Consider the following 27,912-nt stretch of genomic DNA (forward strand, 5'->3'; position numbering starts at 1 on the left):
CTTAGGTTGGGGGTTGAAATCTCCAAGACACCAATGATGTAATTTCTAACTATTGTTTATTTCAAGGAGTGAGTTAGCCACTGACACACATGCTGTTAGTCAAACATACTTGAGCCATGGCCAGCAGCGCGGGCGCGGGTACGCCGGTTTACCCACAATATACCCACTTCCTATCCACCACCGATGGAAGAATGGAACAATTTCATAATATCTGCTGTTACAGAATATATCCACTTCTACAGTCACCACTACACCCCTGGCCATGGTGTACAGATGACAGGTTCCCTCTAGGCAGACACTGGGGACGCGTCAGTACAATGAAACAAAAACAAAAGCCGAGACAGAAGAAGGCCGTGAGACGACAGGAAGTGATCGTCACATGTACGCCGCTTGCCTCACACCTTGATAAATTCCTCCACACAATAGTCTCCTTCCTCCCTGGTCCAACCGCGTCGACAGTCCGATGAGTTTATTCTGGATAGCATGACGTGTGATTCCCACAAATCTAGATCAGTAAAGGATACTGGAAAGGGTGTTTAAAAAAAAGAAGAAAAAAAAAGAAGTCACTTTTAATAAAACCAGAATGAAGTGAAGAGGATGGAGAGCAGGATCTGGGACTTTCCTTCCCTTCACACAAGTGAGGTCCGATGACGCTCCGCTGGGTAGAGAAAGTTGGCTTCGTTGGGATATCAACAGGCTTTGGGGAGGGGTGGAGGCTGTCCTCTCTGGGGAGGGGTGGAGGCTGTCCTCTTTGGGGAGGGGTGGAGGCTGTCCTCTCTGGGGAGGGGCGGAGGCTGTCCTCTCTGGGGTGGGGCGGAGGCTGTCCTCTGATGGTCACGCTAGTCGCTAGTTGGTTAGCGGAGTGCGGGAGGGGAGGGCGCCACGGCCAGACAAGTCCACGCTCACACTCACACTACAGACAGGAAGTCCACGCTCACACTCACACTACAGACAGGAAGTCCACGCTCACACTCACACTACAGACCCCCAGCGGGGTGAAGAATACAGGAGGAGGATTCACATATCCAGGAGCTAGATGTTTATACATGGTCTTGCTTTTGGAGAGGGGGTGGGGTTGGGGGTGGGGTGGGGGGTTAAGTGGCTCAAGCTGTGTTGAGGAGGTCCTGGATGGCTTTCTGCTGCGTCTCGTTTAGTGTCGATACGCACTGTGTCCACAGTCCTCCAGAAACCTAGGGGGCAGTATACAAGACAGGTTAGCACTGCAGACCAGCGTTTCAGTGATATTAATGTGATTTCTGACTCGGTTCTTGTGTAGTCTCTCTTGATGCTCCACCATATGGAGGAAACTAATAATTAATGCCAAAGTCGACTATATATGACATTTTTTATTATGTGGGCACCCATTTAATATTTTTATTCATACAGGGAAATCTTGAGACCCACGTATCTTGAAAGTGCCATCAGTAGAGACAAATTCTTTACATTTGAAATACATTTACAGATATTGAAAATGTATGCATAATAAATTAGACATAAGAATCACAAACTCGCAATGTATATAAAAATAAATAAACTCACCTGTACTTGACGGATGACGTTTGCCAAACGCTGACTGCAAGCGTCCTCACTCTTCACTGACTCACTGGAGACTCCGTCGGCGATGATGACAAAGATCTTGGGAAGATTGGAGTTATCTGGACCGAGGACGATAGGATTGTTGCTGTGAGGAGACAAAAAAAAGACTTCAGAGGGAGAAGGAAGACAACAAACACAACTAGACACCCGAGGAGGGAAACGCAACTCTGGAGGAAAGTCACGAGTCATGAGCCCTTCACCTTTCAATAAGGTCACACAGGAAGTCAAAGGTGTGCACGGCCTCCTCCTTGTCCTCGTTGAGGGGCAGCCAGGACAGCCAGTGGGGCAGAATCTCGTTGACGTTGGCACACTCAGGCCTGTACCTCATCACCTTGCCCACGGCTGAGATGCAGTTCTCTGTGGCGTTGACGTTCTCCTTTGCCCTGGCTTCCACAGCCTGGATCACCCCTACCAGGAGGGGGATGGCCTCTAGAGAGAGAGAGAGAGAGAGAGAGAGAGAGAGAGAGAGAGAGAGGGAGAGAGAGAGAGGGGGGGGGGGAGAGAGGGGGGGGGGGGAGAGAGAGGGAAAGAGAGAGACACGGAGTGAGTGAACCCGCTAGCAGAGTTGATGACAGATGAGACTTGATGCCGTGTGATGAAGCGGTCAGTACCAGTGCAGAAGGGTCTGTAGCCGTCTCCTCCGTACTGGGCCATGACCCCCACGCCATAGGCCGCCGCCTGCCTGACCTCGGGGCTGCTGTCACACAGGGCCTGGAGCATCGGCCGGATGAAGTACTCAGCGTATTTGAAGGACGAAGGGCTGCAGTGCTCCACCACGTCGTCAAAGATGCACAGACCCCACTGCCTGTCCGCCCAGGGCCTGTTAGGACACTGAGCCACGGACAGAACAGACCAGTACGTCAGCCAGCGCTCGTCAAGACTGGGGCCCAATTCTAATACCCCCCCTTGGCCCTTCCCCTACATTTTGCGCGTTCCCGCGTAGGGTAGTGTCCCATTCCTATTAGCTTCTAGGGCTAGGGGGGGATATCGAGGGCTAATGGACGTTCAATCGGCAACATTACATAACAGTAATCATACTGTTACATCCCAGCGACTCCACAGAAAATCAGGCAACTAATAAAATTCAGATTGAAGGAGTGGGGTCCCATTTCTTAGGTAAAGATTTCAACCCCTGTCCCTTGTGGCTCCGTTCTGAAGAGCCACTACCCAGTCGAGGGCACTCCAAACCTAGGGGCTAGTTAAGGGGGAGTATTAGGACTGGGCCCAAAGCTGGGGGATAGGGCTAAGGGGGGGTATTGGGATTTGGCATGGGGACTTTCATTTATGAAAACTGACAGCTGCCCAACATGTCCTCCAGCAGCAGCTGGGATTGAGACTGACCGGTCGGGCGTTTCAGAGAGCGTTACAGCTGGGATTGAGACTGACCCGTCGGGCGTTTCAGAGAGCGTTACAGCTGGGATTGAGACTGACCAGTCGGGCGTTTGAGACCGTTACAGCTGGGATTGAGACTGACCGGTCGGGCGTTTGAGACCGTTACAGCTGGGATTGAGACTGACCGGTCGGGAGTTTCAGAGACCGTTACAGCTGGGATTGAGACTGACCGGTCGGGAGTTTCAGAGACCGTTACAGCTGGCATTGAGACTGACTGGTCGGGCGTTTGAGACCGTTACAGCTGGGATTGAGACTGACCGGTCGGGAGTTTCAGAGACCGTTACAGCTGGGATTGAGACTGACCGGTCGGGCGTTTCAGAGACTGTTACAGCTGGGATTGAGACTGACCGGTCGGGCGTTTCAGAGAGCGTTACAGCTGGGATTGAGACTGACCGGTCGGGAGTTTCAGAGACCGTTACAGCTGGGATTGAGACTGACCGGTCGGGCGTTTCAGAGACTGTTACAGCTGAGATTGAGACTGACCGGTCGGGCGTTTCAGAGAGCGTTACAGCTGGGATTGAGACTGACCGGTCGGGCGTTACAGAGAGCGTTACAGCTGGGATTGAGACTGACCGGTCGGGCGTTTCAGAGACTGTTACAGCTGGGATTGAGACTGACCGGTCGGGCGTTTCAGAGACCGTTACAGCTGGGATTGAGACTGACCGGTCGGGCGTTTGAGACCGTTACAGCTGGGATTGAGACTGACCGGTTGGGCGTTTCAGAGAGCGTTACAGCTGGGATTGAGACTGACCGGTCGGGCGTTTCAGAGAGCGTTACAGCTGGGATTGAGACTGACCGGTCGGGCGTTTCAGAGAGCGTTACAGCTGGGATTGAGACTGACTGGTCGGGCGTTTCAGAGACCGTTACAGCTGGGATTGAGACTGACCGGTCGGGCGTTTCAGAGACTGTTACAGCTGGGATTGAGACTGACCGGTCGGGCGTTTCAGCGACCGTTACAGCTGGGATTGAGACTGACCGGTCGGGCGTTTGAGACCGTTACAGCTGGGATTGAGACTGACCGGTCGGGCGTTTGAGACCGTTACAGCTGGGATTGAGACTGACCGGTCGGGAGTTTCAGAGACCGTTACAGCTGGGATTGAGACTGACCGGTCGGGCGTTTCAGAGACCGTTACAGCTGGGATTGAGACTGACCGGTCGGGCGTTTGAGACCGTTACAGCTGGGATTGAGACTGACCGGTCGGGAGTTTCAGAGACCGTTACAGCTGGGATTGAGACTGACCGGTCGGGCGTTTCAGAGACCGTTACAGCTGGGATTGAGACTGACCGGTCGGGCGTTTCAGAGACCGTTACAGCTCGGTCCCGTGACTGCAGTGGGCCATCCATGTATTCTAAACTGGTTACCTCATTTCATACAGTGATTAATCATTCTAGTTTAACTGGATGAAACTGAACCAATCAGGAAAGGCATTTTCCTCCGGGTCAGGGCTCCCTGGCCAATGAAATACTCACAATGAGGTTGACTATGAGCTGCAGGAGCTGCTCAAACCAGGGCAGCACTTTCTCCTTGTAACTGCTGAACACAGAGTGCAAAATGTCTGACACTTTGGTCAGTATGTACACATCGTTTTCATCCTGTAGACACACAAGACAAACCACAGGGTAGGAAACCTTCTCAAAACACGGGGAAAGGACAGGTCACATGTGCAAACTCATGCAAGAGAATTCTGAAATGAGAATTAGATTTACATCTGCAAAGAGCTAAGGTTTGAAGAAAAGTGTCGGGTGTTTGTTGAGAAAACTGTCACTAGAATTCATCCGACACAAATCAACCACCCCAATATTCAAATAATGCTATTGGATCGCAAGCCTTCTCTTCTTCTGCTGTGCTTGGGTTGTGCTTTTGTTTGATATTCAGCTGTCCAATCAGTTTGCTTTAAAACAAGTTCATCCAATGAGAGCCCCACTCCCACTAATCAAACATGAATGAAAGGTAGAGTCAGCAGAGCTCTTACTTCATCCTGTAACGACTCTTCCACCTGCTCGTCGTAGTCCTCGTCTTGGCGTTTGCCTGAGGAGAACATGGGAGGTCAATGGGTCAGTCAGGGTTCCCGCCAGGCTGGTGGGTTTGGGTGAAGGGGCCGACGGGGCCGATGCTCACCTTGTCTCAGCTCCTGGTTCTTAAAGTGCTCCTCCAGTTTGCCCTTCAGGATCCCTCCCAGCTCCTCAAAGTGCTCGTTGTTCAGGCAGCCGTCGCCCATCAGCTCAACGCACTGGAGGACGAGAGGAGGGACAGGTTAGAGTAGATGAAGCCTCATGGTCTTTTTCATGTGAAAACATTGTCTGGTTCAGATCCTCACATCATGTTCAAATGCCGACGCTATAGAGTCGCTGGCGGTGTTGTTATCTACACAGAGACCACCCAGGTAGAGCCCCTATGGAATTATATATCTCAAACCACTATTTCTCCCTTAGTTACCATTGAAGCAGGAACATGTAAAGAACAATAAATCTAAAAAATAAAAAATAAAAAGATTTACTGGTTCCAGTTGCTTTATTTAATATGAGAGAGAGAGAGTGTGAGAGTGTGAGAGAGAATGAGAGAGAGAGTGAGAGAGTGAGGATGAGAGAGAGAGAGTAAGAGAGAGAATGAGAGAGAGAGAGTGAGTGAGTGAGTGAGTGAGTGAGTGAGTGAGTGAGTGAGTGAGTGAGTGAGTGAGTGAGTGAGTGTGTGTGTGTGTGTGTGTGTGTGTGTGTGTGTGTGTGTGTGTGTGAGTGAGTGAGTGAGCGAGTGAGCGAGTGAGACTAACCTTGGCGAATGAATGCATGATTTCTGACAGGACGTCAGAGTCTGGTTCTGTGCCGATGGACTTAATGAGGGCATCACACATGAAGTGCCACATCTGGGTCAGGTACTCCGGCCCTCGGACCCGCGCACACTCCAGCAGCAGGGGCATGGACTCCGCCGCCGCCACCCGCACGCGTGGACCAGTCAAGGACCACAGAACCACACCAGGGACCACAGAACCACACCAGGGACCACAGAACCACACCAGGTCTCATTCACATTCACTCCTCTCAAGCACGCTGCTTCACATGCACGCCACATGTCGTTACAAACACCCAGTTATCAAACAGCTGTTATTAAAGTGAGCAGAGATGATGGTTAACTACGCTGCGCGGTCCAACAGGAAGGATATCGTCGTGGAAGTAGAATTTGAGCAGAGGCACCATGAGCTTGACCACCTGCTCAGTGTACTCCACAAAGCCCTCCTTCAGCTCCTTGGCGTAGCACACCTGCAGACAGAACACCAGCAAATTCACTTCAATGTGTGTAATACACGCTGTATATATACACACACATATACACACACTGACTGCACTCACTTTTTGATAGTTTTTATTTTTTTACATTCGTATTTTTGTTCTAATTTCCATTGTCCTGTCTTTGCACTGTCTTGTCTCGTCCTGCACCCTGTCCAACGTTGTCTCAATGTTATGCACCACGACCGAAAGAAATTCCTAGTATGACAAACTAACATGGCAATAAATGTTTCTGATTCTATTCAAAGTCTAAATAATAAGGACCACGTCAGTCGTGTTTCAAGGCTAAAACCAGCTCTATAGACTGGGATGGTAGACTGGGGCAGTCATCTCTCTAGACTGGGGTGGTAGACTGGGGCAGTCATCTCTCTAGACTGGGGTGGTAGACTGGGGCAGTCATCTCTCTAGACTGGGGCAGTCATCTCTCTAGACTGGGGCAGTCATCTCTCTAGACTGGGGCAGTCATCTCTCTAGACTGGGGCAGTCATCTCTCTAGACTGGGGCAGTCATCTCTCTAGACTGGGGCAGTCATCTCTCTAGACTGGGGTGGTAGACTGGGGCAGTCATCTCTCTAGACTGGGGCAGTCATCTCTCTAGACTGGGGCAGTCATCTCTCTAGACTGGGGTGGTAGACTGGGGCAGTCATCTCTCTAGACTGGGATGGTAGACTGGGGCAGTCATCTCTCTAGACTGGGATGGTACACTGGGGCAGTCATCTCTCTAGACTGGGGCAGTCATCTCTCTAGACTGGGGTGGTAGACTGGGGCAGTCATCTCTCTAGACTGGGGTGGTAGACTGGGGCAGTCATCTCTCTAGACTGGGGCAGTCACCTCTCTAGACTGGGGCAGTCATCTCTCTAGACTGGGGCAGTCATCTCTCTAGACTGGGGCAGTCATCTCTCTAGACTGGGGCAGTCATCTCTCTAGACTGGGGTGGTAGACTGGGGCAGTCATCTCTCTAGACTGGGGTGGTAGACTGGGGCAGTCATCTCTCTAGACTGGGGCAGTCATCTCTCTAGACTGGGGCAGTCACCTCTCTAGACTGGGGCAGTCATCTCTCTAGACTGGGGCAGTCATCTCTCTAGACTGGGGCAGTCATCTCTCTAGACTGGGGCAGTCATCTCTCTAGACTGGGGTGGTAGACTGGGGCAGTCATCTCTCTAGACTGGGGTGGTAGACTGGGGCAGTCATCTCTCTAGACTGGGGTGGTAGACTGGGGCAGTCATCTCTCTAGACTGGGGTGGTAGACTGGGGCAGTCATCTCTCTAGACTGGGATGGTAGACTGGGGCAGTCATCTCTCTAGACTGGGGCAGTCATCTCTCTAGACTGGGATGGTAGACTGGGGCAGTCATCTCTCTAGACTGGGGCAGTCATCTCTCTAGACTGGGGCAGTCATCCCTCTAGACTGGGGCAGTCATCCCTCTAGACTGGGGCAGTCATCCCTCTAGACTGGGGCAGTCATCCCTCTAGACTGGGGCAGTCATCTCTCTAGACTGGGGCAGTCATCCCTCTAGACTGGGGCAGTCATCTCTCTAGACTGGGATGGTAGACTGGGGCAGTCATCTCTCAGACCGCGCCGGTCTCACCAGCATCTGGCAGGCCGTGGACTTCTCCTCCAGGCCGGCGGTCTTGATGCCGAAGCTCTGCTGGTCTCCCAGGTTCACAAACTCCCAGCCGTCGTCCTCCGACATGTTCTCCATGTCCTGGGCTGGGGGGGGGGGGGGGGGGGCACGCAACAAGGGTTCACTGTGTGTGTTTGTGTGTGTTAGTCCACAGAGCTAAAGCCTGCTGTCACCCTGAAGGTGGATCCTCATGGATACTACCTGTACTGGATGAGGTAACACACACACACACGCACGCGCGCACACATACGCACACACACGCACGCACACACGTTTGCATGCATGTAAATATATGAAGACTTGTCTTCTTCCCTTCTTTACTAACGTTGATGGGATGAACAGACAGTCTCATTTCCTCTTCCCAGATGTTCTGAGTGTGTTTGGATGAAGGCATGTGGTGAAACATGTCCACTCACTGTCCAGCAGGGCCACCTCTGGCTTGATGGAGGCCGTCTTCATGAGGGGGCCCATGACCACGGGGAGGTACTGCTGGAACTCCTTCCCCAGGATCTTACACATCCGCGCCCAGGCGGATATCATGTAGGAGATCTGCACCACACGCACACACACACATACACACGCACACACACACACACACACACACACACACACACACACACACACACACACCCACACACGCACACACCACACACACCCACACGCATACATACACCCACACACACGCACGCACACCACACACACGCAAATTAACCTTACAACAAACACTGACACCACAAAAAAAAAAAAAAAACATTTCGGAGCACAAAAACATGCAACCAGCACATGTAACACTGGTTGATGCATCAGCCAGTCAGAGCGTAACAGTGGTTGATGCATCAGCCAGTCAGAGCGTAACACTGGTTGATGCATCAGCCAATCAGAGCGTCTTGCCTGCGGGTCGTCATCCTCCAGGTCGTTGAAGTCCGTCTGCGTCTTCAGGAGCAGCTGCATCACCGCCGAGGCGTCCGGCATGAACTAACAATAATAACACATAATAAATATAAACTAACAATAATAACACATATAATAAATATGAACTAACAATAATAACACATAATAAATATGAACTAACAATAATAACACATATAATAAATATGAACCAACACACAATAATAACACATAAATATGAAATAACGATTATAACAATAAATATGAACTAACACAATAATAACAATAAATATGAACTAACACAATAATAACATATAATAAATATGAACTCACACACAATAATAACACATAATAAATATGAACTAACACAATAATAACACATAATAAATATGAACTAACATAACAAATATAATAAATATATCATATAAACTAATAGAACACAGCCTGGCCCCGCCCTCCTGACCAACACCTGAGAGCCTGGCCCCGCCCTCCTGGCCCTGATTGATAAGCCGATACGGCGACTAACCCACGTGATAACGCTCCTCGGAAATGGAAAATAAACTCCAGACCTTAAACGTTTGTTTTGGCCTGGGGACGGCGGTGAAGCCGGGCTACCCACAATGCTCTCCTAAAAGGAAATCTGTGCATTCTGAGTGCATGCAACAAAGCAGGAGGTAGAACTATTGGTGTGTGACGTGGCGAGGAGCCGGCGCCGGTTCGGGGGGTGGCGTGCGCACCTTCTCCTTGCCCACGGCCAGGCCGATGAGGCTGATGCACTCGATGGTCTTCCCACGGAGCAGACGGAGCTCCTTCTGCACCGCGTTCTCCACGATGTGCTTGAGCGACGGCATGAACAGGTCGTAGTACGGGACGAAGCGCTCCTCCGCCGTGTCCGCCACCGACGCGATGGACGTCACCACCTGCTCCAGAACCAGCTTGGTCCCCTTCTGGATCAGCTGAGGGTCCAGGGGGGAACGGGATTAGTGTGGTGACCAACAATACAGGGACAATATAGACACATTCACCAGAGACTGCAGAGTTCAGAGTGGGGGATTCTGGGAGTTGAGGAAGTGGGGCGACCAGCTGTTCATGTGTGGCACCATCAGACGTACCGTTGTAGTTTTGTTATTTTTAAATGTTGAAGAGACTCAATTCAACTTCGTCTCCAAGTCTGGTTGTTTAAAGCGCCCCACATTAGCGCCATAATAACCCGGTTAATAACCCGGTTAATAACCCGGTTAATAACCCAACTCTATTGAGCTGATTGGTGCGTATCTGGAAAAGTGTGGCTCCACTCCTCTATATTAAGATCTGTTGGTAATGGTCATATCCATCTCACCAAGTTGAAACAATCTCAATAAATAATTTACCAGGACGCGCGCACGCACGCACGCACGCACGCACGCACGCACGCACGCACACACACACACTCCAGACAGTGTGAGCTGACCTCCTGTAGTTTGGCCACCATGATGACGTGGAGGTGCTGCACCAGGCTGTCCAGGTAGGGGACGAGCAGCGACTTGGGGCAGTCCTCTGTGAAGTTGATGAGGGCGGCGGCGGCGTGGGCCTGGACACGCGGGTTGGTCTGGTCCTCCATGGTCTGAAGCAGCGCCGAGATCACCTGCAGCCAGGGCAGAGGGACCAGCGGTCAGTCAGGACCAGCGGTCAGCCAGGGACCAGCGGTCAGTCAGGGAGCAGCGGTCAGTCAGGGACCAGCAGTCAGTCAGGGACCAGCGGTCAGCCAGAACCAGCGGTCAGCCAGAACCAGCGGTCAGCCGGAACCAGCGGTCAGTCGGGACCAGCGGTCAGTCGGGACCAGCGGTCAGTCGGGACCAGCGGTCAGTCGGGACCAGCGGTCAGTCGGGACCAGCGGTCAGTCGGGACCAGCGGTCAGTCAGGACCAGCGGTCAGTCAGGACCAGCGGTCAGTCAGGGACCAGCGGTCAGCCAGAACCAGCGGTCGTTTCCACACTATAAAAATAGGGTTGTGGAGATTCTGTAGGGGGCAGGGTACAATACCTTATCGTGGAATTTCTTTTGGAAGGTGGGGGCGAAGTCTGTGGCCATCTGTCCAATGGCGTTGCACGCAGCGTAGCGAACCCGCGGGTGCTGGGGGGGGGGGGGGGGGGGTTAATCACAGCGTGACGTTGTGTGGAGACAGAGACCCCAACTAACATGGCACCAGTTCAGATGATTATTCAGAATTTAAATCAATGATAGTGTCGACTGTCTGTAGAGCTTTTACAGAAAGACAAGTCATGCTGAGCTGACGTCCTGAATCCATGGCTGTTTGTATTTGATTCACTAGATGTTCCGTCGCGGTCTACGAGGCCATGCTTGATAACGAGGCCGTTTGTGGAGCTCACCGGATCTTGACAGAACAGCAGGACGAAGCTAACGATCTCGTTGAGGATGGCCTCCATCTGCTGATGGCAGCCCTCTCCTATGGCCGACAGCGCCATGAGGCCGGCGTGCCGATACTTCCAGTCCGCTGGGGAGACACGGCTGTTATTACAGGGGCCAAACCCACAGCGGTTATTACAGGGGCCAAACCCACAGCTGTTATTACAGGGGCCAAACCCACGGCTGTTATTACAGGGGCCAAACCCACAGCTGTTATTACAGGGGCCAAACCCACGGCTGTTATTACAGGGGCCAAACCCACAGCTGTTATTACAGGGGCCAAACACACGGCTGTTATTACAGGGGCCAAACCCACAGCTGTTATTACAGGGGCCAAACCCACAGCTGTTATTACAGGGGCCAAACCCACAGCTGTTATTACAGGGGCCAAACCCACAGCTGTTATTACAGGGGCCAAACCCACGGCTGTTATTACAGGGGCCAAACCCACAGCTGTTATTACAGGGGCCAAACCCACAGCGGTTATTACAGGGGCCAAACCCACGGCTGTTATTACAGGGGACAAACCCACAGCTGTTATTACAGGGGCCAAACCCACAGCTGTTATTACAGGGGCCAAACCCACGGCTGTTATTACAGGGGCCAAACCCACAGCGGTTATTACAGGGGCCAAACCCACAGCTGTTATTACAGGGGCCAAACCCACAGCTGTTATTACAGGGGCCAAACCCACAGCTGTTATTACAGGGGCCAAACCCACCCGCAGAAGACCACAGAACCACTACACGCTGTGCCTGTATAGCGCGTGGGTGTTGTACAGCGTGTGTTATATAGTCTGTGTGTATGTGTTGTACAGTTGTGTGTGTGTGTTGTACAGCGTGTGTGTGTGTTGTACAGCGTGTGTGTGTGTGTGTACTCACGGTTCTGCAGCATTTGCATGATGTGCTGTTTGATCATGGGGAGAACGATCTTCCCCCCCAGCCCACAGGCGATTCTGTCCAGGGCGCTTTCTCCAGCTACGGCGTTACTGTGACCACAGAACACACACAACCTCAGGGGAGGGAGGGAGGGAGGGACACACACACGCGCGCGCACACACACACACACACACACAGGTGCGGTGTTCCTGTCCTGTAGTGTGTACCTGTCAAAGTCATCGTCCTCCAGCTCGTCGGCCAGGGCCCACTCCTCGTCCTCCTCCAGGTCCACCATCATGGCCAGCATCTGGGGCACTGATCACCAGAAAACATCCCCCCACACACCATGAGGAGGCGCAGACACACACACGCACGGTAAGCTAAGCTAGGTGTGCCCCCCAGGTCCTAACTAAGCCTGATAAGTCAGGTGTGCCCCCCCAGGTCCTAACTAAGCCTGATAAGTTAGGTGTGCCCCCCCCCAGGTCCTAACTAAGCCTGATAAGTCAGGTGTGCCCCCCCCCCAGGTCCTAACTAAGCCTGATAAGTCAGGTGTGCCCCCCCCCCCCAGGTCCTAACTAAGCCTGATAAGTCAGGTGTGCCCCCCCAGGTCCTAACTAAGCCTGATAAGTCAGGTGCGCCCCCCCAGGTCCTAACTAAGCCTGATAAGTCAGGTGTGCCCCCCCCCCCCCAGGTCCTAACTAAGCCTGATAAGTCAGGTGTGCCCCCCCCCCCAGGTCCCAACTAAGCCTGATAAGTCAGGTGTGCCCCCCCCCCCCAGGTCCTAACTAAGCCTGATAAGTCAGGTGTGCCCCCCCCCCCAGGTCCTAACTAAGCCTGATAAGTCAGGTGTGCCCCCCCCCCCCCCCAGGTCCTAACTAAGCCTGATAAGTCAGGTGTGCCCCCCCCCCAGGTCCTAACTAAGCCTGATAAGTCAGGTGTGCCCCCCCCCCAGGTCCTAACTAAGCCTGATAAGTCAGGTGTGCCCCCCCCCCCCAGGTCCTAACTAAGCCTGATAAGTCAGGTGTGCCCCCCCCCCCCCCAGGTCCTAACTAAGCCTGATAAGTCAGGTGTGCCCCCCCCCCCCCCCCCCAGGTCCCAACTAAGCCTGATAAGTCAGGTGTGCCCCCCCCCCCCCCCCAAGGTCCCAACTAAGCCTGATAAGTCAGGTGCCCCCCCCCCCCCAGGTCCCAACTAAGCCTGATAAGTCAGGTGTGCCCCCCCCCCCCCCAGGTCCTTACTAAACCTGATAAGTCAGGTGTGCCCCCCCCCCCAGGTCCTAACTAAGCCTGATAAGTCAGGTGTGCCCCCCCCCCCCCAGGTCCTTACTAAACCTGATAAGTCAGGTGCCCCCCCCCCCCAGGTCCCAACTAAGCCTGATAAGTCAGGTGTGCCCCCCCCCCCCCAGGTCCTTACTAAACCTGATAAGTCAGGTGTGCCCCCCCCCCAGGTCCTAACTAAGCCTGATAAGTCAGGTGTGCCCCCCCCCCAGGTCCCAACTAAGCCTGATAAGTCAGGTGCCCCCCCCCCAGGTCCTTACTAAGCCTGATAAGTCAGGTGTGCCCCCCCCCCCAGGTCCTTACTAAGCCTGATAAGTCAGGTGTGCCCCCCCCCAGGTGTGCCCCCCGGCCCAGGAACCCACCGCTCTGAGCCACGATGGCCGTGTGTTTCCTCAGCATGGCTGCGGCCGTCTCTGACAGCGTGACGATGACCTCCAGGGCCAGCTGCCTCTGCATGTTGGTCAGGCTGGTGTCGGCGCACAGCTGGGGAAGACCACCATGAAGAAGAGCATGAGCATTCAGCTGAGAGGTGGACAACATGTCATCAAACTGCACCATGAAGAACATGAGCATCCAGCTGAGAGGTGGACAACATGTCATCAAACTGCACCATGAAGAACATGAGCATCCAGCTGAGAGGTGGACAACATGTCATCAAACTGCACCATGAAGAACATGAGCATCCAGCTGAGAGGTGGACAACATGTCATCAAACTGCACCATGAAGAACATGAGCATCCAGCTGAGAGGTGGACAACATGTCATCAAACTGCACCATGAAGAACATGAGCATCCAGCTGAGAGGTGGACAACATGTCATCAAACTGCACAGTGAATATTAGCAGAGCTGCAACAAAGGACTGTTATTGTAATCAATTAAGCTACACTAGCAAATGAAAGATTATTCACCTTGAAAAACACAGATCCGTCCACATGACCGGACAATACTAAATAAGAACTAGAAAGGGTGCTCAGAGAGGCCTGTAGTGTGCTTCAGGGAGCCTGTAGTGTGCTCCAGGGAGACTGTAGTGTGCTCCAGGGAGCCTGTAGTGTGCTCCGGGGAGCCTGTAGTGTGCTCCGGGGAGCCTGTAGTGTGCTCCGGGGAGCCTGTAGTGTGCTCCGGGGAGCCTGTAGTGTGCTCCAGGGAGCCTGTAGTGTGCTCCAGGGAGCCTGTAGTGCTCTAGAGAGGCCGTAGTGTGCTCCAGGGAGCCTGTAGTGTGCTCCGGGGAGCCTGTAGTGTGCTCCAGGGAGCCTGTAGTGTGCTCCAGGGAGCCTGTAGTGTGCTCAGAGAGGCCTGTAGTGTGCTCCAGGGAGCCTGTAGTGTGCTCCAGTGTGAGTGTCTCTCTCACCTTCAGGCTGAGCTGCAGCGTGGCCTCCAGATTGGGGCGCAGGTACTTGGGCGCCGTGTCTGCGATCTCCACCAGGGACTTGAGCACAGAGTCGTCACCCTGGTAGCTCGACTCATTCACCGCCTTCACAGAAACACAGCAGGAGAAACCGCTTGGAGAGAAGAACCAGCCATACATACTACCACTCAACAGCATTTGCACTACTTATTCACTAAATCTGGCAGTCTATTACGCAATATTTCAATGAATTTCATGAAAAGAGGCAATTATTTATCAAAGAATTATCAGAGAAATGCATATGATCGGTTATTGAGGAGGAAAGGGCAGCAGTACATCTCAGACCAGCAGTAGCTCTCCTGCCTCAGTGACACGGAGAAACTCATCAGGTGTTCGATGCAGCAGGTTCAGTGACCTGACCCCTCACAGTGAGCTGATCTATAGAGAGAGACTGACCTGCAGGATGCCCGGCAGCAGTGAGCTGATCTATAGAGAGAGACTGACCTGCAGGATGCCTGGCAGCAGTGAGCTGATCTATAGAGAGAGACTGACCTGCAGGATGCCTGGCAGCAGGTCAGAGAAGTGTTTGAGCAGCGCCGGGTTGCCCTCGTTGGACAGCACGAAGGAGGCGGCGGCGCGGGCGGCCAGGGTCCGGATCTACGGGGGAGAGGAGAGAGTCAGCGTTAGAGGAGGATCTACGGGGGAGAGGAGAGAGTCAGCGTTAGAGGAGGATCTACGGGGGAGAGGAGAGAGTCAGAGTTAGAGGAGGATCTACGGGGGAGAGGAGAGAGTCAGCGTTAGAGGAGGATCTACAGGGGAGAGGAGAGAGTCAGAGTTAGAGGAGGATCTACGGGGGAGAGGAGAGAGTCAGCGTTAGAGGAGGATCTACGGGGGAGAGGAGAGAGTCAGAGGAGGATCTACTGGGGAGAGGAGAGAGTCAGAGGAGGATCTACTGGGGAGAGGAGAGTCAGCGTTAGAGGAGGATCTACGGGGGAGAGGAGAGAGTCAGCGTTAGAGGAGGATCTACGGGGGAGAGGAGAGAGTCAGCGTTAGAGGAGGATCTACGGGGGAGAGGAGAGAGTCAGCGTTAGAGGAGGATCTACGGGGGAGAGGAGAGAGTCAGAGTTAGAGGACGATCTACAGGGGAGAGGAGAGAGTCAGAGTTAGAGGATCTACGGGGGAGAGGAGAGAGTCAGCGTTAGAGGAGGATCTACAGGGGAGAGGAGAGAGTCAGAGTTAGAGGAGGATCTACGGGGGAGAGGAGAGAGTCAGCGTTAGAGGAGGATCTACGGGGGAGAGGAGAGAGTCAGCGTTAGAGGAGGATCTACGGGTGGAGGAGAGAGTCAGAGTTAGAGGAGGATCTACGGGGGAGAGGAGTCAGCGTTAGAGGAGGATCTACGGGGGCGAGGAGAGAGTCAGAGTTAGAGGAGGATCTACGGGGGAGAGGAGAGAGTCAGCGTTAGAGGAGGATCTACGGGGGAGAGGAGAGAGTCAGCGTTAGAGGAGGATCTACGGGGGAGAGGAGAGAGTCAGCGTTAGAGGAGGATCTACGGGGGAGAGGAGAGAGTCAGCGTTAGAGGAGGATCTACGGGGGAGAGGAGAGAGTCAGCGTTAGAGGAGGATCTACGGGTGCTCATCTGTGGGTGGTCCTGGTTAGGGTTAGGGTGGTCCTGGTTAGGGTGGTCCTGGTTAGGGTGGTCCTGGTTAGGGTGGTCCTGGTTAGGGTGGTCCTGGTTAGGGTTAGGGTGGTCCTGGTTAGGGTTAGGGTGGTCCTGGTTAGGGTGGTCCTGGTTAGGGTGGTGCTGGTTAGGGTGGTCCTGGTTAGGGTTAGGGTGGTCCTGGTTAGGGTGGTCCTGGTTAGGGTTAAGGTGGTCCTGGTTAGGGTGGTCCTGGTTAGGGTTAGGATGGTCCTGGTTAGGGTTAGGGTGGTCCTGGTTAGGGTTAGGGTGGTCCTGGTTAGGGTTAGGGTGGTCCTGGTTAGGGTTAGGGTGGTCCTGGTTAGGGTTAGGATGGTCCTGGTTAGGGTTAGGGTGGTCCTGGTTAGGGTTAGGGTGGTCCTGGTTAGGGTGGTCCTGGTTAGGGTGGTCCTGGTTAGGGTTAGGCGCTCACCTGCGGGTGGTCCTGGTCCTGCATGCACTGCACCAGCATGCGCTTGATCACGTCCATGTAGTGCTGCTGCTGGTTGCCGAAGATCCCGGGGAAGTTCCTGTAATTCACAAGACCGTTAACCCGCTGGTCCGGCTCCGGTTCAGACCCGGCGGCGGCGCGGTTCCGACTCACCAGAAGATGTGCAGCGCGGCCTCGCGCAGGCCCACGCTGGTGGAGTTCACCGAGTCAAACAGGAACTTCAGCAGCTCCGGCCACTGGTTGTTACCGTCGTCGTCTACAGAAAGAATTCAACCAACGAGTCAACAAACAGAATAACGTCACGAAAATGGACACGAGTCATAATTAAACAACTTGAATTATTGCACAGTGAAAGGCCCAATACACTATTTTTTTGTGTTTAAATTCATTGAATCTGCTTGGGGGGTTGCACTATAAGGGACTGAGTCAGGAGAAGACTGTCCCGTTTTGCTGAGTCAATCTTGTGCGTCTGAACGAGGCGTGGTCAGGCCTTATGGGAGGAGGCACCCTGGGGTGCAAGCTGTGACCAGTTTGGAAGTTCCAACGCTTCCAATGCTAATCCATAACATTAATTGGGGTTAGAATAAGTGTTGGGGTTGGGACAGGATCTGACCTATAAGGCAAGGGGTAAAGGTTGGAGTGAAAGGATGAACATGTGGAGGTTTGGGGTATAGTCCCATAAAGTCATCCCCACCGGGTCTTGAACCCCGGTCTCCCAGGTGGGAGTCCAATGCACTGACCACTACTCTACTTGTGCAGTGGAGATCGGCGGGTTGATTTTGGTGTCGTCCTTGATTTTGGTGTGCTGGGACTACTGCCTCTTGTGGAGAGGTGCAGGCCAATATAGTCCAGAGTAAGGGAGGGAGGGAGGGAGTAAGGGAGGGAGGGAGGGAGTAAGGGAGGGAGGGAGGGAGTAAGGGAGGGAGTAAGGGAGGGAGGGATAACCCGACAAACGCTATACTAGCTGCGCGGCTGGTCAGCCACGCACAAAAAGGTAACACTTCCACACTCGTCCAACATACCGATGAGATTGCGGGAGAGCTCGGCAGCGATGTCGCACACCTTCTTACGGATGTTGGGCGACGTCTCGGACTGGATGCTGGTCAGCAGCTCCGTCTTGATGGCCGTCTGCATGTCCTGCGTCAGGCCGGGGTAGACCTCCTCGAACGAGGACGACATCAGCCTCCGCAGCAGCACGGCCGCCATCTGCTTGACCTGGACACACGGAGGGGACACGCATGACCCTGACCCTAACCACACATGACCCTGACCCTAACCACACGACCCTGACCACACATGACCCTGACCCTAACCACACATGACCCTAACCCCAACCACACATGACCCTGACCCTAACCACACATGACCCTGACCCTAACCACACGACCCTAACCACACATGACCCTGACCCTAACCACACATGACCCTGACCCTAACCACACATGACCCTGACCCTAACCACACATGACCCTGACCCTAACCACACATGACCCTGACCCTAACCACACATGACCCTGACCCTAACCACACATGACCCTGACCCTAACCACACGACCCTGACCACACATGACCCTGACCCTAACCACACATGACCCTGACCCTAACCACACGACCCTGACCACACATGACCCTAACCCCAACCACACATGACCCTGACCCTAACCACACATGACCCTGACCCTAACCACACGACCCTGACCACACATGACCCTGACCCTAACCACACATGACCCTGACCACACATGACCCTGACCCTAACCACACGACCCTGACCACACATGACCCTGACCCTAACCACACATGACCCTGACCCTTACCACACATGACCCTGACCCTAACCACACATGACCCTGACCCTAACCACATGACCCTGACCACACATGACCCTGACCACACATGACCCTGACCCTAACCACACATGACCCTGACCCTAACCACACATGACCCTGACCCTAACCACACGTGACCCTGACCACACATGACCCTGACCCTTACCACACATGACCCTGACCCTAACCACACATGACCCTGACCCTAACCATACATGACCCTGACCCTAACCACACATGACCCTGACCCTAACCATACATGACCCTGACCCTAACCATACATGACCCTGACCCTAACCATACATGACCCTGACCCTAACCACACATGACCCTGACCCTAACCACAGCCTCCTGTCTGTCAGTAATGTGTAAAGAAGCAACGTGCGTCTGCTCCCATGAACCTCTCCTCCTGCCCATGTTTACGACGCGTTGCATAATATGAAGCTAAGAGCCCATGGAAGCATCCCTGGTAGGAGGAGGCCGCTCTGTGTGAAGAGGCCCGCTCCCGTTTCACAGGGCTAAAAATACTCAGTCATGGGGCGGGGGGGGCGTCAGGGGGACATCAGGGGGACGTCCGGGGGGGGGGGCAGGCGGATGTTGAGCAAACGCACCCTGACTAAGTCAGGATCATGACTCGCACCAACGCTTCATTTATACTCCACAAGTGTCGTGCGACAAATGTCCGTCTACAGAAAAAAAGTCGACCAACATTTAGCATTTATACATCAGCGAAGTGTCTGATCATCTCCATGGTAACTTGCAGACGCGTGGCTGATTGTCTCTATGACAACATCAAACTTGGGGCTGTGACACTGTTTCAGCAAGCTAGAAAATATCTTATTATATTTCATTTCGTCAGAATATTTGTGCAATTTTTAGTTTAGTTTTATTTGACAATAGAAAAATTAAGACCACAAATGATTACATCATAGCTTAAAAGGCCTCGTCAGGGTGGCACAACCAAGTCCCAGACTTATTTCCATTGTTGATCTTGATGTGATTACAGGTGGTGGAAGAGCAAGTGGCCAGGCTGCATCCAACCATAAGAAAACCACATCTTCAATATCGCCCATTAAAACTAGAGTAAAAACAAGTAACAGCAGCCACAACATGACTTAATCAGAACTCGTGAGAACTGAGACAACGGCACATCTGTTTACCACACTCGCATTGCCCTCCAGAGAAATGTGGGACTGCGCATGCTTCTACCTCAGCAGCGTGAACCACCGTCTACTCAGGGTGAGCAATATATACACACACCGCTATGAAGAAGATATTGTCTTAGACTTTGGATATCATAATATGGCGTAAGTATGTTTTATGTTTGCCATATGTTTTAAGGGCTGCATAAAAGTAATGTCATTTTTAACTTAAAAAATGCATATTGTTAATTAAAGACACTATCAAGATCTGATCTGTAGCTCAAAAAAAAAAAAAACTCTCAAATTAGTGAAAAAAGCACTTGCATAAGGGCGACTAAAATGGGATCCTTTTTTTTTTTTTTCCTCACATATTGTGGTATATCGATATTGTTCGGACAGTGGAAAATATCATATTTAATTGTATCTTGTATGGCCCAGCCCTACCGTCTAGGTGACTGAACTCATCTGACTGGTACAGCTCAGGAACTAGCAAGCTGTTGGGGGTCGGGGTTAGGGTTAGGGTACCTCCTCGGCAGCAGAGGCATCCCGGATGGCCTGCAGTAGGAAGGTGATCTTCGTGGGTCCTGGGACGCCTTCATAGGTTTCCTGACGGAGAGAAATCACAGTGAGATCATTTTGCGAGGAGTTTGATTGTGGTGGTGTTTGGATTGGGAGTCGGCCACAGCAACTGAAATGGTTATGCAGTTTTAAGTCACTGGTTGCGCAGTCTTGGAAACCGGCACCAAAAAATGTCCTATATGGATCTCCTTGATGGGAAGGGGGGGTGGATTTCCTGCCACATTGGTTCATCTCAACGGCGGTCCAATCCGGCAAGACACACCGGCACAACACACTTATTCTCAGACTTTGACCACAGCCATCAGATGCATTCTGGGATAAGGATTATGAAAGGTGTGGAACTCTGGCTACTGTGGGAGAGCAGGAGAGGCTGGGGCACCAGGGCTATTAGTTGAGCAGTTCTAAATAGTAAGATGACAAGCATCTCGCTGGTGGGGCTCATAATGTGACGAATGCTTGGGCTGGATGCCTGGTGGGGCTGGTCTGACCACAGTTGGATTCCGTTTGTGGGAAAGAGCACTTGTTCATTTTAACAGCCCTTGTTCCAACTTTATCCACCAGGCTGCTAAAAACAATTGTAGTTAGTTCCTTTAAAAAACAAAATCTTGGTTGGGTTTAGTAAAGAGGTGACTTCGAGGGGCTTTATGCTACACTATCAATGTTATTCAGAGTAATTCATTACTTGTTAACTACCACACACTCAAAGATAATTTATTGATGCCCAGGGGTGATATTGTTTAAACTTAACTTGCTGAGGCAAACTAAGGCGTTGACATTACTCTTATGGACTTTCACTTCCTGTCCTCACGTTAAGCCAGGGCAGATTTCATGTCGGTCTGTGTGACAAAAGGATTCCGGTGGGTTTAGCCATCGGCCGACGCTCATTGTCTCTCCCACAGTAAAGTGCTGACCACTGGATGGACATGAGGGTGAGAAGATTCAACATCCGCAGCCACTGTCTGGATGCGATGGAGAAGCATCCGCAATCATGCAAAGCGGATTCCTAGCTCGTATTTCGCTTGGATAGCTGGCTATTAGAAACATACACTTATCTGGATAGCTGGCTATTAGAAACATACACTTATCTGGATAGCTGGCTATTAGAAACATACACTTATCTAGCAAAGCTACCTATGATCACAGTACGAGTTCAAAGAAGGTGAATGATCGCTGTCACCCCGGACATTGGGTACAAAAGCTCAATTCTCTGAAAGCGTCGTGTGATACGGTCTCTTCAGATTAATTGGCTAGCTAGTCAACAAGAAGCTGCCAACTACACACACATGGACCTGTCCTGTTCTGATGCCCAAGGCCTGCATGCTTAAACAAGTTGCAAATTAGCCAACCACTTGCTAGCTCCCCTAGCTAGCCAACTTGCCAACGACCATTTGTGCGCAGGAACGAGACCAGTGTATCTTGAAATTGTAACGTTATCACGTTAATTAGCAAGCAAACCAACTTAACGTGAGATCTAGCAGCTAAGCTGGCATTGCAAGTTATCACTAACGAGAACAGGACAGGCCCTAAGCTAACTTTTTTTATTCGAAGCAAAATCTTGTCGGCCGTGCTGTTAGCTGGCTGGCTAACTAGCCAACTGGAACGTTATTTGGCCAACAAATGTTAGCTCACAGATTTTAATCAATCTGTGGCGTGGTAATAAGACAATACGCATGTGTGAGTGGCTAATGCTAGGAGCTAGCTAGCAACTACCTACTAATAAGATTAGCTGTTGCGGCCTTTACTAGCTGACTAGCTCACTTTTTGCTCACTTTAGTTAGCTAGCTAGCGATACTGACTGGACAGAAGACGTCTCCGTCAGTACCCGGTCCTCGTGCCTGTGTATGCTAGCTAGCTAGCACACTACCAGCTAGCACACTACCAGCTAGCCTAGCATTAGCAGGTCCACCACTACAGGACCCAAGCCCACCGTTCCCGTACCCCTCGGCTGCACACGTGGGGTGGGATGGATGAACCCAAGCTCGAGTCTACGTTAGCAAGCTAGCGCTCCGCCGGATTTCACGGTAACGTTATATTAAGGTAAGTTACCTCAGACTGTTTCCTGACGTTGTTGTCAGGGCTCATGAGATTGCCCAGCAAGAGGTAGAACTGCTGTTGCTCCGCCATCGCAGCGAGATCCAGAAAGAGATCAGCCAAGAGGGAAGGCGGAAAGGTGAGCCGGCAGACGTTGCGACCCCTCGCATCTGTGTGGAAGCCACGCGGTGTGTGATTGGCCTCTATTATCAGCTCGGCTATGCGCAGATTGGCAGAGTCGACCATAGAAAACACACCTAATTGGCCCACAAAGTTACAACTACATCATTGGATGAAATCTATGCGGAACAGTGAAAGGCCTCGCTCCTATTGGCTTTGCAGAATGGATTTACTGCGCGGTGATTGGTGGGTTATGCGGGGAAAGCGAGCGCGTTATCTCCATGATGTCATTACAAAATATTGCGAAAGCGCGGGAATCTGGAGGCTTGTTCAAAACTCGCAATGAGCATCCCAAGTGAGTGATGTCGTTTTTAACCAACAATATCCTCCCAAAGTGACTGATTATGATTTCAATAAGATGAACAGATGGCCACAGTCGTAGACCGTTTTCCGCCCTTGTCTGGATTTCAAATTGATGACTCACAAATTAAGTGCTTGAAACATTTATTATTCCTAATTAAAATATTGCTTTCATTAATCATAATTAATAGGCCTACTAAGTGAACAGAAACGCACTGATCTGTAACATTATATGTATAATAAAATAAACTACAGTTGATTGACAGAATGATTGACAGCATGATTGACAGAAATTAAATATAAAAAATAAATAAAAAAAGTGCCAAAAGAACATGGTGGTTGTAAAGAGAGAAACTACAGAGTAAACATGAACATTCACAATTACAAACACAGAATTAAGGTTAAGGTTGTGAAATTAGGAAGCCATCTATAGTTTGACAACTTTCAGTGCACAGAATTGAAGTTTAAAAAGGTCTATAGTCTACTTCAATATTTCTCATCACCGCACAGCAATTAATTTCTCCTCAAACATTTCCCCCCAGGGGAAGCACTGATACTCTTAAATACTGCAACACAGCGATATATGAGCCAAGTACGGGATAACAGCAGCAGTACAGTGATTGCATTGACTAGCCTCTAATTTTACAGTTCTCAGATACGTTGGTTGATCGGTTGTCTTTGCCATGTTTACCTCAATATGGTAAATAACACCTTTTTGGCACAAAGCAAAGATTGCAAATCGGCATAGCAGATACAAAATCAATGACCTTTCAGTACACAACACCTTTCCAGGAGTTTTGAATGTAACTTTACTCATTAATTATGCTATACTGGTAGTTGCTAGAATTGTCATTATGACAAGTATGTCATACAAACAACACTTTAAGGCAGTAATTTCAAGTGACCACATGAGGGAAAACATTCATTAAACTGCCTAAATATAGGCCAACCAGTCTATGAACCAATAGCACAATCAATCATGTCAAATGATCTCTAGACATGTTAGAGTGTTAGAGCATCTAGAGCAGGGGTCTGCAGCCTGCGGCTCTTTAGCCCCTCTACAGTGGCTCACTGGCTTTCACAAACATTATATTTAGATGAATAACTAAATAAATATATTACTATTAAATAGCCTACATTTATTTTTTACTAAAATAAATGGTCATGTTGGCATTCAAGTTAGCTAACTAGCTAGACAGCGGCTAGCCTCATGAGACCATCCTGAATTTGTGAGCTCACATTCTGTTTCTTTCTCAAATCAGTCTGGATACTCTCCATAAAGATCTGATTGTGCCAGATCAGAAAACGATCTCGCCAATCAGCTTTGGTTTTGAGGAATTTGAAGTACAAACAGGCAGGGTGGGTTAAGGCGTGACGACAGTGAGGAGCAGTTGAAGTTAGCGCGTGATAGATGGTGATACACAGATGGTTCATCCAATCACCTGCCAACTCATTTTGAAAGTGTCTGCCCTTTTCCAAGCAACACCAAAGGAGATTTCCCAGATGATTATGCGAAGCAAACTATCTGGTGCGTCAGGTTAGATAGCAGCAGACTGCATAGAAATTCACCAGAATATAGGAAATGTAGTGTTTGGTGCTCAAGATTCCCCCCTTGGACCCCCAGACACCCCTGCCCCCCCTTTATGAGTCCCCCCTGGGTGCATGTACCACCACGCCTGAAAACAAATCTAAGGGGAAACATTGCCTTCATTATAAGGCTCAAATATGTTTTGCAGCTCCAGTCTGATTTTGTATTCATCTTTTGGCCAAAAATGGCTCTTTTGATAGTAAAGGTTGCTGACCCCTGATCTAGATCCATGGTGTGCTTTCGCAAGAGAAGACATTCAAGTATTGTGTGTCTGTATTTCTCCTTGAAGGGCTTAAGTCATGTCCGCGTCATCTGTTGCTGCTCACTGTGTGTGACGGGGAGTCTTGAGTGAGGGGGTCTGACTCTGTTTCTCCAGCACAGTCAGCTGACTCTGTTTCTCCAGTACTGTCAGACTGTCCATCAGCCTGGAGGCGTCTCCTGGACACCAGCTTGTACAGGCCGGCCAGGAGGAACACCACCGCGATCACAGTGAAGTAACTGGCATAGATGAGGAACTGTGAAAAATAGAAACATGCTCAACATGAACATGCTTTCCCAAAGACATATAGTGTCAACATTGTTTCCTCTTTAGACAATTTACCTGTGGAAAAACGTCTAAGCCCAGTCCAGCAGTGTCCACAACCACCACGGTCAGCAGAGTCTGGAGCAGCAGAGCGATGAAGGTGTTCACTCCGAACACCAGCGCGTACCTCTGCATGCTCAGATTGGCGGCAATCTGATAACTGGGGACACAGAACAGGACATTTTCTTTGAATGCCATGTAACAGCTGCTGAATTAAATGACACTAATTAGTACAATGGTCTAGAAAAAATCCCAGCTCCACTCAGTGCTGGTCCTAGGCATGCAGTAGGTGAGATAGGCGGTCACCTGGGGCGCCAAATGGCCAAGGGGGTTCTGAACGGGACCAACGTCAGGGAAGCTCCGCCCTACTCACGTGGCGATGGTAATGAGCAGCATGTAGGTGGCCCGGAAGACGATGTAGGAAGCGTAGCACACCCAGATGTTTCTGACTGTGTCCATGACGTACACGGCCACAGCCATCACCACAGAGAAGACGCAGAGAGCCAACTCCCCCCAGACCAGCCAGGAGATGCTGAGGAAGCCCACGCCGAAGGCAGCCAACGCACCTACAGAGGGGCAGCCAAGGAACACAACATGTCACATTATCTCATTTACAAGTTGACACTACATTATTTTTTCCACATATGGTACATCTCTTGGATATAGCCTTACCCAACAAGGTGGAGACGGTCTCAACATAGCCGTTGTAGATCTCAAAATCATAGGAGGGGAGGACCTTCTCCCACAGGGCCTGGGCATAGTTGACCACCTGGAAGTATCCGCATGTGGACAGGGCCCACCACACTGACCAGGCCAGAAGAGCACGGCATGAGTAGCACTGCAGGAAGTCCTCCCACAGAACTCTCAACACTTCCGCTAGCCCGTTGCTAGAGCCATCGCCAACACTAGTCTTTGAGGCCTGTGTGAAGAAATGGTACAGGCGTTACAGGCGTTGAGTAAGGAGTGTCTGGTCTAGCTGGTTGCACTGCTGTTAAGGGAGTGGTGAAAGTGCTTCCTTCCTTATCAAACTTTGGAAACAGTCATCGTTTTGGGGACACCTTGAGTGTTCTACTGTTGGGATTTGGCTAATAAACTGTAAATAAATGTGGATCAGTTGTCAGTTTTTGCGCCTTGTCTATCTAGGTTATTTAGTTATTTTATTGTATTGTTATACCCATGGTTGTTTTCTATTCATAATTATATTTATAATTAGGACTACAGTATATAAAAAGAGACCCTGGTCTCAATGGATAAATACAGGTAATTAAAAATAAAATATTTTTAATTTTGATAATGACCTGTACAGTACATGCGTTCATTATATAGGCTTTTTTGTCTTTGAGTCGAAAACAAATACCATTATAAATCCTGCTTTCACTGAATTGGCTCAATCACTCTATGAAATCCCTATTTAAAGACACTGTTTTGTCACTCGAATGCTGTCCCTAGGGCACAGGCCATAATCATAGCTGTTGGTTTGGGGGTGATCGTTTGTATGCGTGTCTGTGAGGGAGGCAGCTTTTCTAAGGAGCTCAAACAGCACATCTGCCACACATGGCTCAACAAGAGACTCACCGTGATGACATTAACACTAAGAGGAACTTTCTCCAAGTCTTCAGCTTCATCCAGGGGGGGGGCATTCTGGGGATCTGGCTTCACCCCCCCACCAGCTCCAGGGTTGTGATGAAAAAACAAGCTCTTACTGGGCATGGGCAGAAACCAGGGAGTGGTAAAAGCCAAAATGGCTGATACCAGCGTGATGACACAAAGGTAGAGCAAGGGGACCTGACCCACAGAGACCAGAATCTGTCCGGCCAGCGAGCCGGCTGCGGAGCCCAACAGCGTGACGCTACGGCAGTAGCCAGTCACTCTCTGGTACTGAGAAGAGTCAACCACACTGTAGATGTAAGAGTAGTAGGCAACGTCCGTGGCAGTGGCCAGACCAAAGAAGAACTCCAGCAGCTGCATGGCCGCAACACCCTGGGCTTTTATCAACATTACATAGGTCACCACAAAGCTGGCCGCTTGGACGACCAGCACAGGCTTGTAGCAGAGGTAGTCCGTGGCGAGGAACACGGGGAACAGAAGAGCCAGGTAGGAGTAGGTCCATATCGGGTAGATCTCATTTACAACCTGGAGAGAACGAGAAGGAACACATTCTGTGATGCATTCGACATTGACACTTGTTCTCCCACTAACTCCTCCATTCCTTGGCTTTGCTTTGTGAACTCTGACTGATTTATACTGATTTATATTGACTTCTCTCGAATAAATCGGGTGCCAAAAGAGAACGAGCAATTATTTTCGGATTAAAATATTTTAAGAGACCACATAATGATCCTATCTGGAAATTCTTTGAAAAACCAGGACAAAACCTACTAAATCAATTTGATCTGGGAAAGCAAAAAAGGGATCACAAAATCTGGATCATTCTGATCCAGATTAAATGTTTTGAAATACTGGGCACATGGCGACCAGACACGTGATCAGGATGAAGACACCTGGCTACTCGCGAGGTCTTCCTCATCATCAATAAGCCCGTTTAGATAGCCGATTTAATACCATTTGAACAACACCATAAACAATTTACCAAGCTAAACTAGCCCAAAACATACAAATACTTAGCTACCATATGCTCATCAGGAGTAGCTAGCCACGCTGTAGCTATGGGTAACATGTCAACTAGCAGTTAGCACTAGTAGGTCAAGTAGTGTAAACAACAAAGTTGCTTTATACATTCTTTGCAAGTTGAGCTAGCGGGAAAGCTAGCTTTGCAATGTAATGGTAGCTAGAACAAGCTAACATTAACTTCTAGATTACGAACTGTCTTCGTCCTGAATCAGAGCAACGTTAGCACTGATGTTAAC

At 50.8% G+C, this 27,912-nt stretch overlaps 2 protein-coding genes across 3 annotated transcripts in view; both read right to left on the reverse strand.

The window, feature by feature from the left end:
• Positions 1-1,056: 1,056 nt before the first annotated feature.
• On the reverse strand, positions 1,057-22,553 carry kpnb3 (karyopherin (importin) beta 3). 2 transcript variants are annotated; one of them, XM_084447015.1, is made up of 26 exons: positions 22,410-22,553; positions 20,310-20,390; positions 17,836-18,028; positions 16,967-17,069; positions 16,796-16,892; positions 15,239-15,343; positions 14,690-14,812; positions 13,703-13,823; positions 12,291-12,378; positions 12,067-12,173; positions 11,149-11,273; positions 10,802-10,891; positions 10,231-10,404; positions 9,518-9,736; positions 8,784-8,867; positions 8,309-8,441; positions 7,857-7,978; positions 6,147-6,243; positions 5,757-5,929; positions 5,108-5,219; positions 4,962-5,017; positions 4,459-4,581; positions 2,208-2,427; positions 1,797-2,025; positions 1,540-1,681; positions 1,057-1,190 (listed from the first exon to the last, which is right to left on the reverse strand). In XM_084447015.1, the coding sequence occupies exons 1-26, from the start codon at positions 22,485-22,487 to the stop codon at positions 1,104-1,106; spliced, it is 3,282 nt and encodes a 1,093-aa protein (XP_084303141.1). In that variant the 5' UTR covers positions 22,488-22,553; the 3' UTR covers positions 1,057-1,103. The 2 variants fall into 2 exon arrangements, with proteins under 2 accessions (XP_084303141.1, XP_084303142.1); XM_084447016.1 differs by lacking the exons at positions 15,239-15,343; positions 16,796-16,892; positions 16,967-17,069; ... (1 more) ...; positions 20,310-20,390; positions 22,410-22,553 and adding an exon at positions 15,143-15,157.
• A 2,021-nt stretch (positions 22,554-24,574) lies between these two features.
• Positions 24,575-27,912, reverse strand: part of slc19a2 (solute carrier family 19 member 2) — a 3,508-nt gene continuing 170 nt past the window's right edge. Inside the window, exons 2-6 of the mRNA XM_084447019.1 lie at positions 26,621-27,178; positions 25,718-25,964; positions 25,419-25,611; positions 25,064-25,205; positions 24,575-24,977 (exon numbers count right to left, since the gene is read on the reverse strand). Of these exons, the coding sequence (XP_084303145.1) occupies positions 24,771-24,977; positions 25,064-25,205; positions 25,419-25,611; positions 25,718-25,964; positions 26,621-27,178 (1,347 nt within the window). The 3' untranslated portion in view covers positions 24,575-24,770. The remainder of the gene's footprint in view (positions 24,978-25,063; positions 25,206-25,418; positions 25,612-25,717; positions 25,965-26,620; positions 27,179-27,912) is intronic.

This window comes from Borostomias antarcticus, assembly GCF_949987555.1.
Source record: "Borostomias antarcticus genome assembly, chromosome: 12".
Lineage (NCBI taxonomy): Eukaryota > Metazoa > Chordata > Actinopteri > Stomiiformes > Stomiidae > Borostomias > Borostomias antarcticus.

Coding starts and splice junctions, on each gene's coding strand:
- kpnb3 (XM_084447015.1), bottom strand. CDS start 22,487: ATGGCGGAGCAACAGCAGTTCTACCTCTTGCTGGGCAATCTCATGAGC. Junction 7,979..8,308: donor AGAGGTGGCCCTGCTGGACA/GTGAGTGGACAT, acceptor CCCCCCCCCCAG/CCCAGGACATGGAGAACATG. Junction 1,191..1,539: donor ACGTCATCCGTCAAGTACAG/GTGAGTTTATTT, acceptor ACTGCCCCCTAG/GTTTCTGGAGGACTGTGGAC.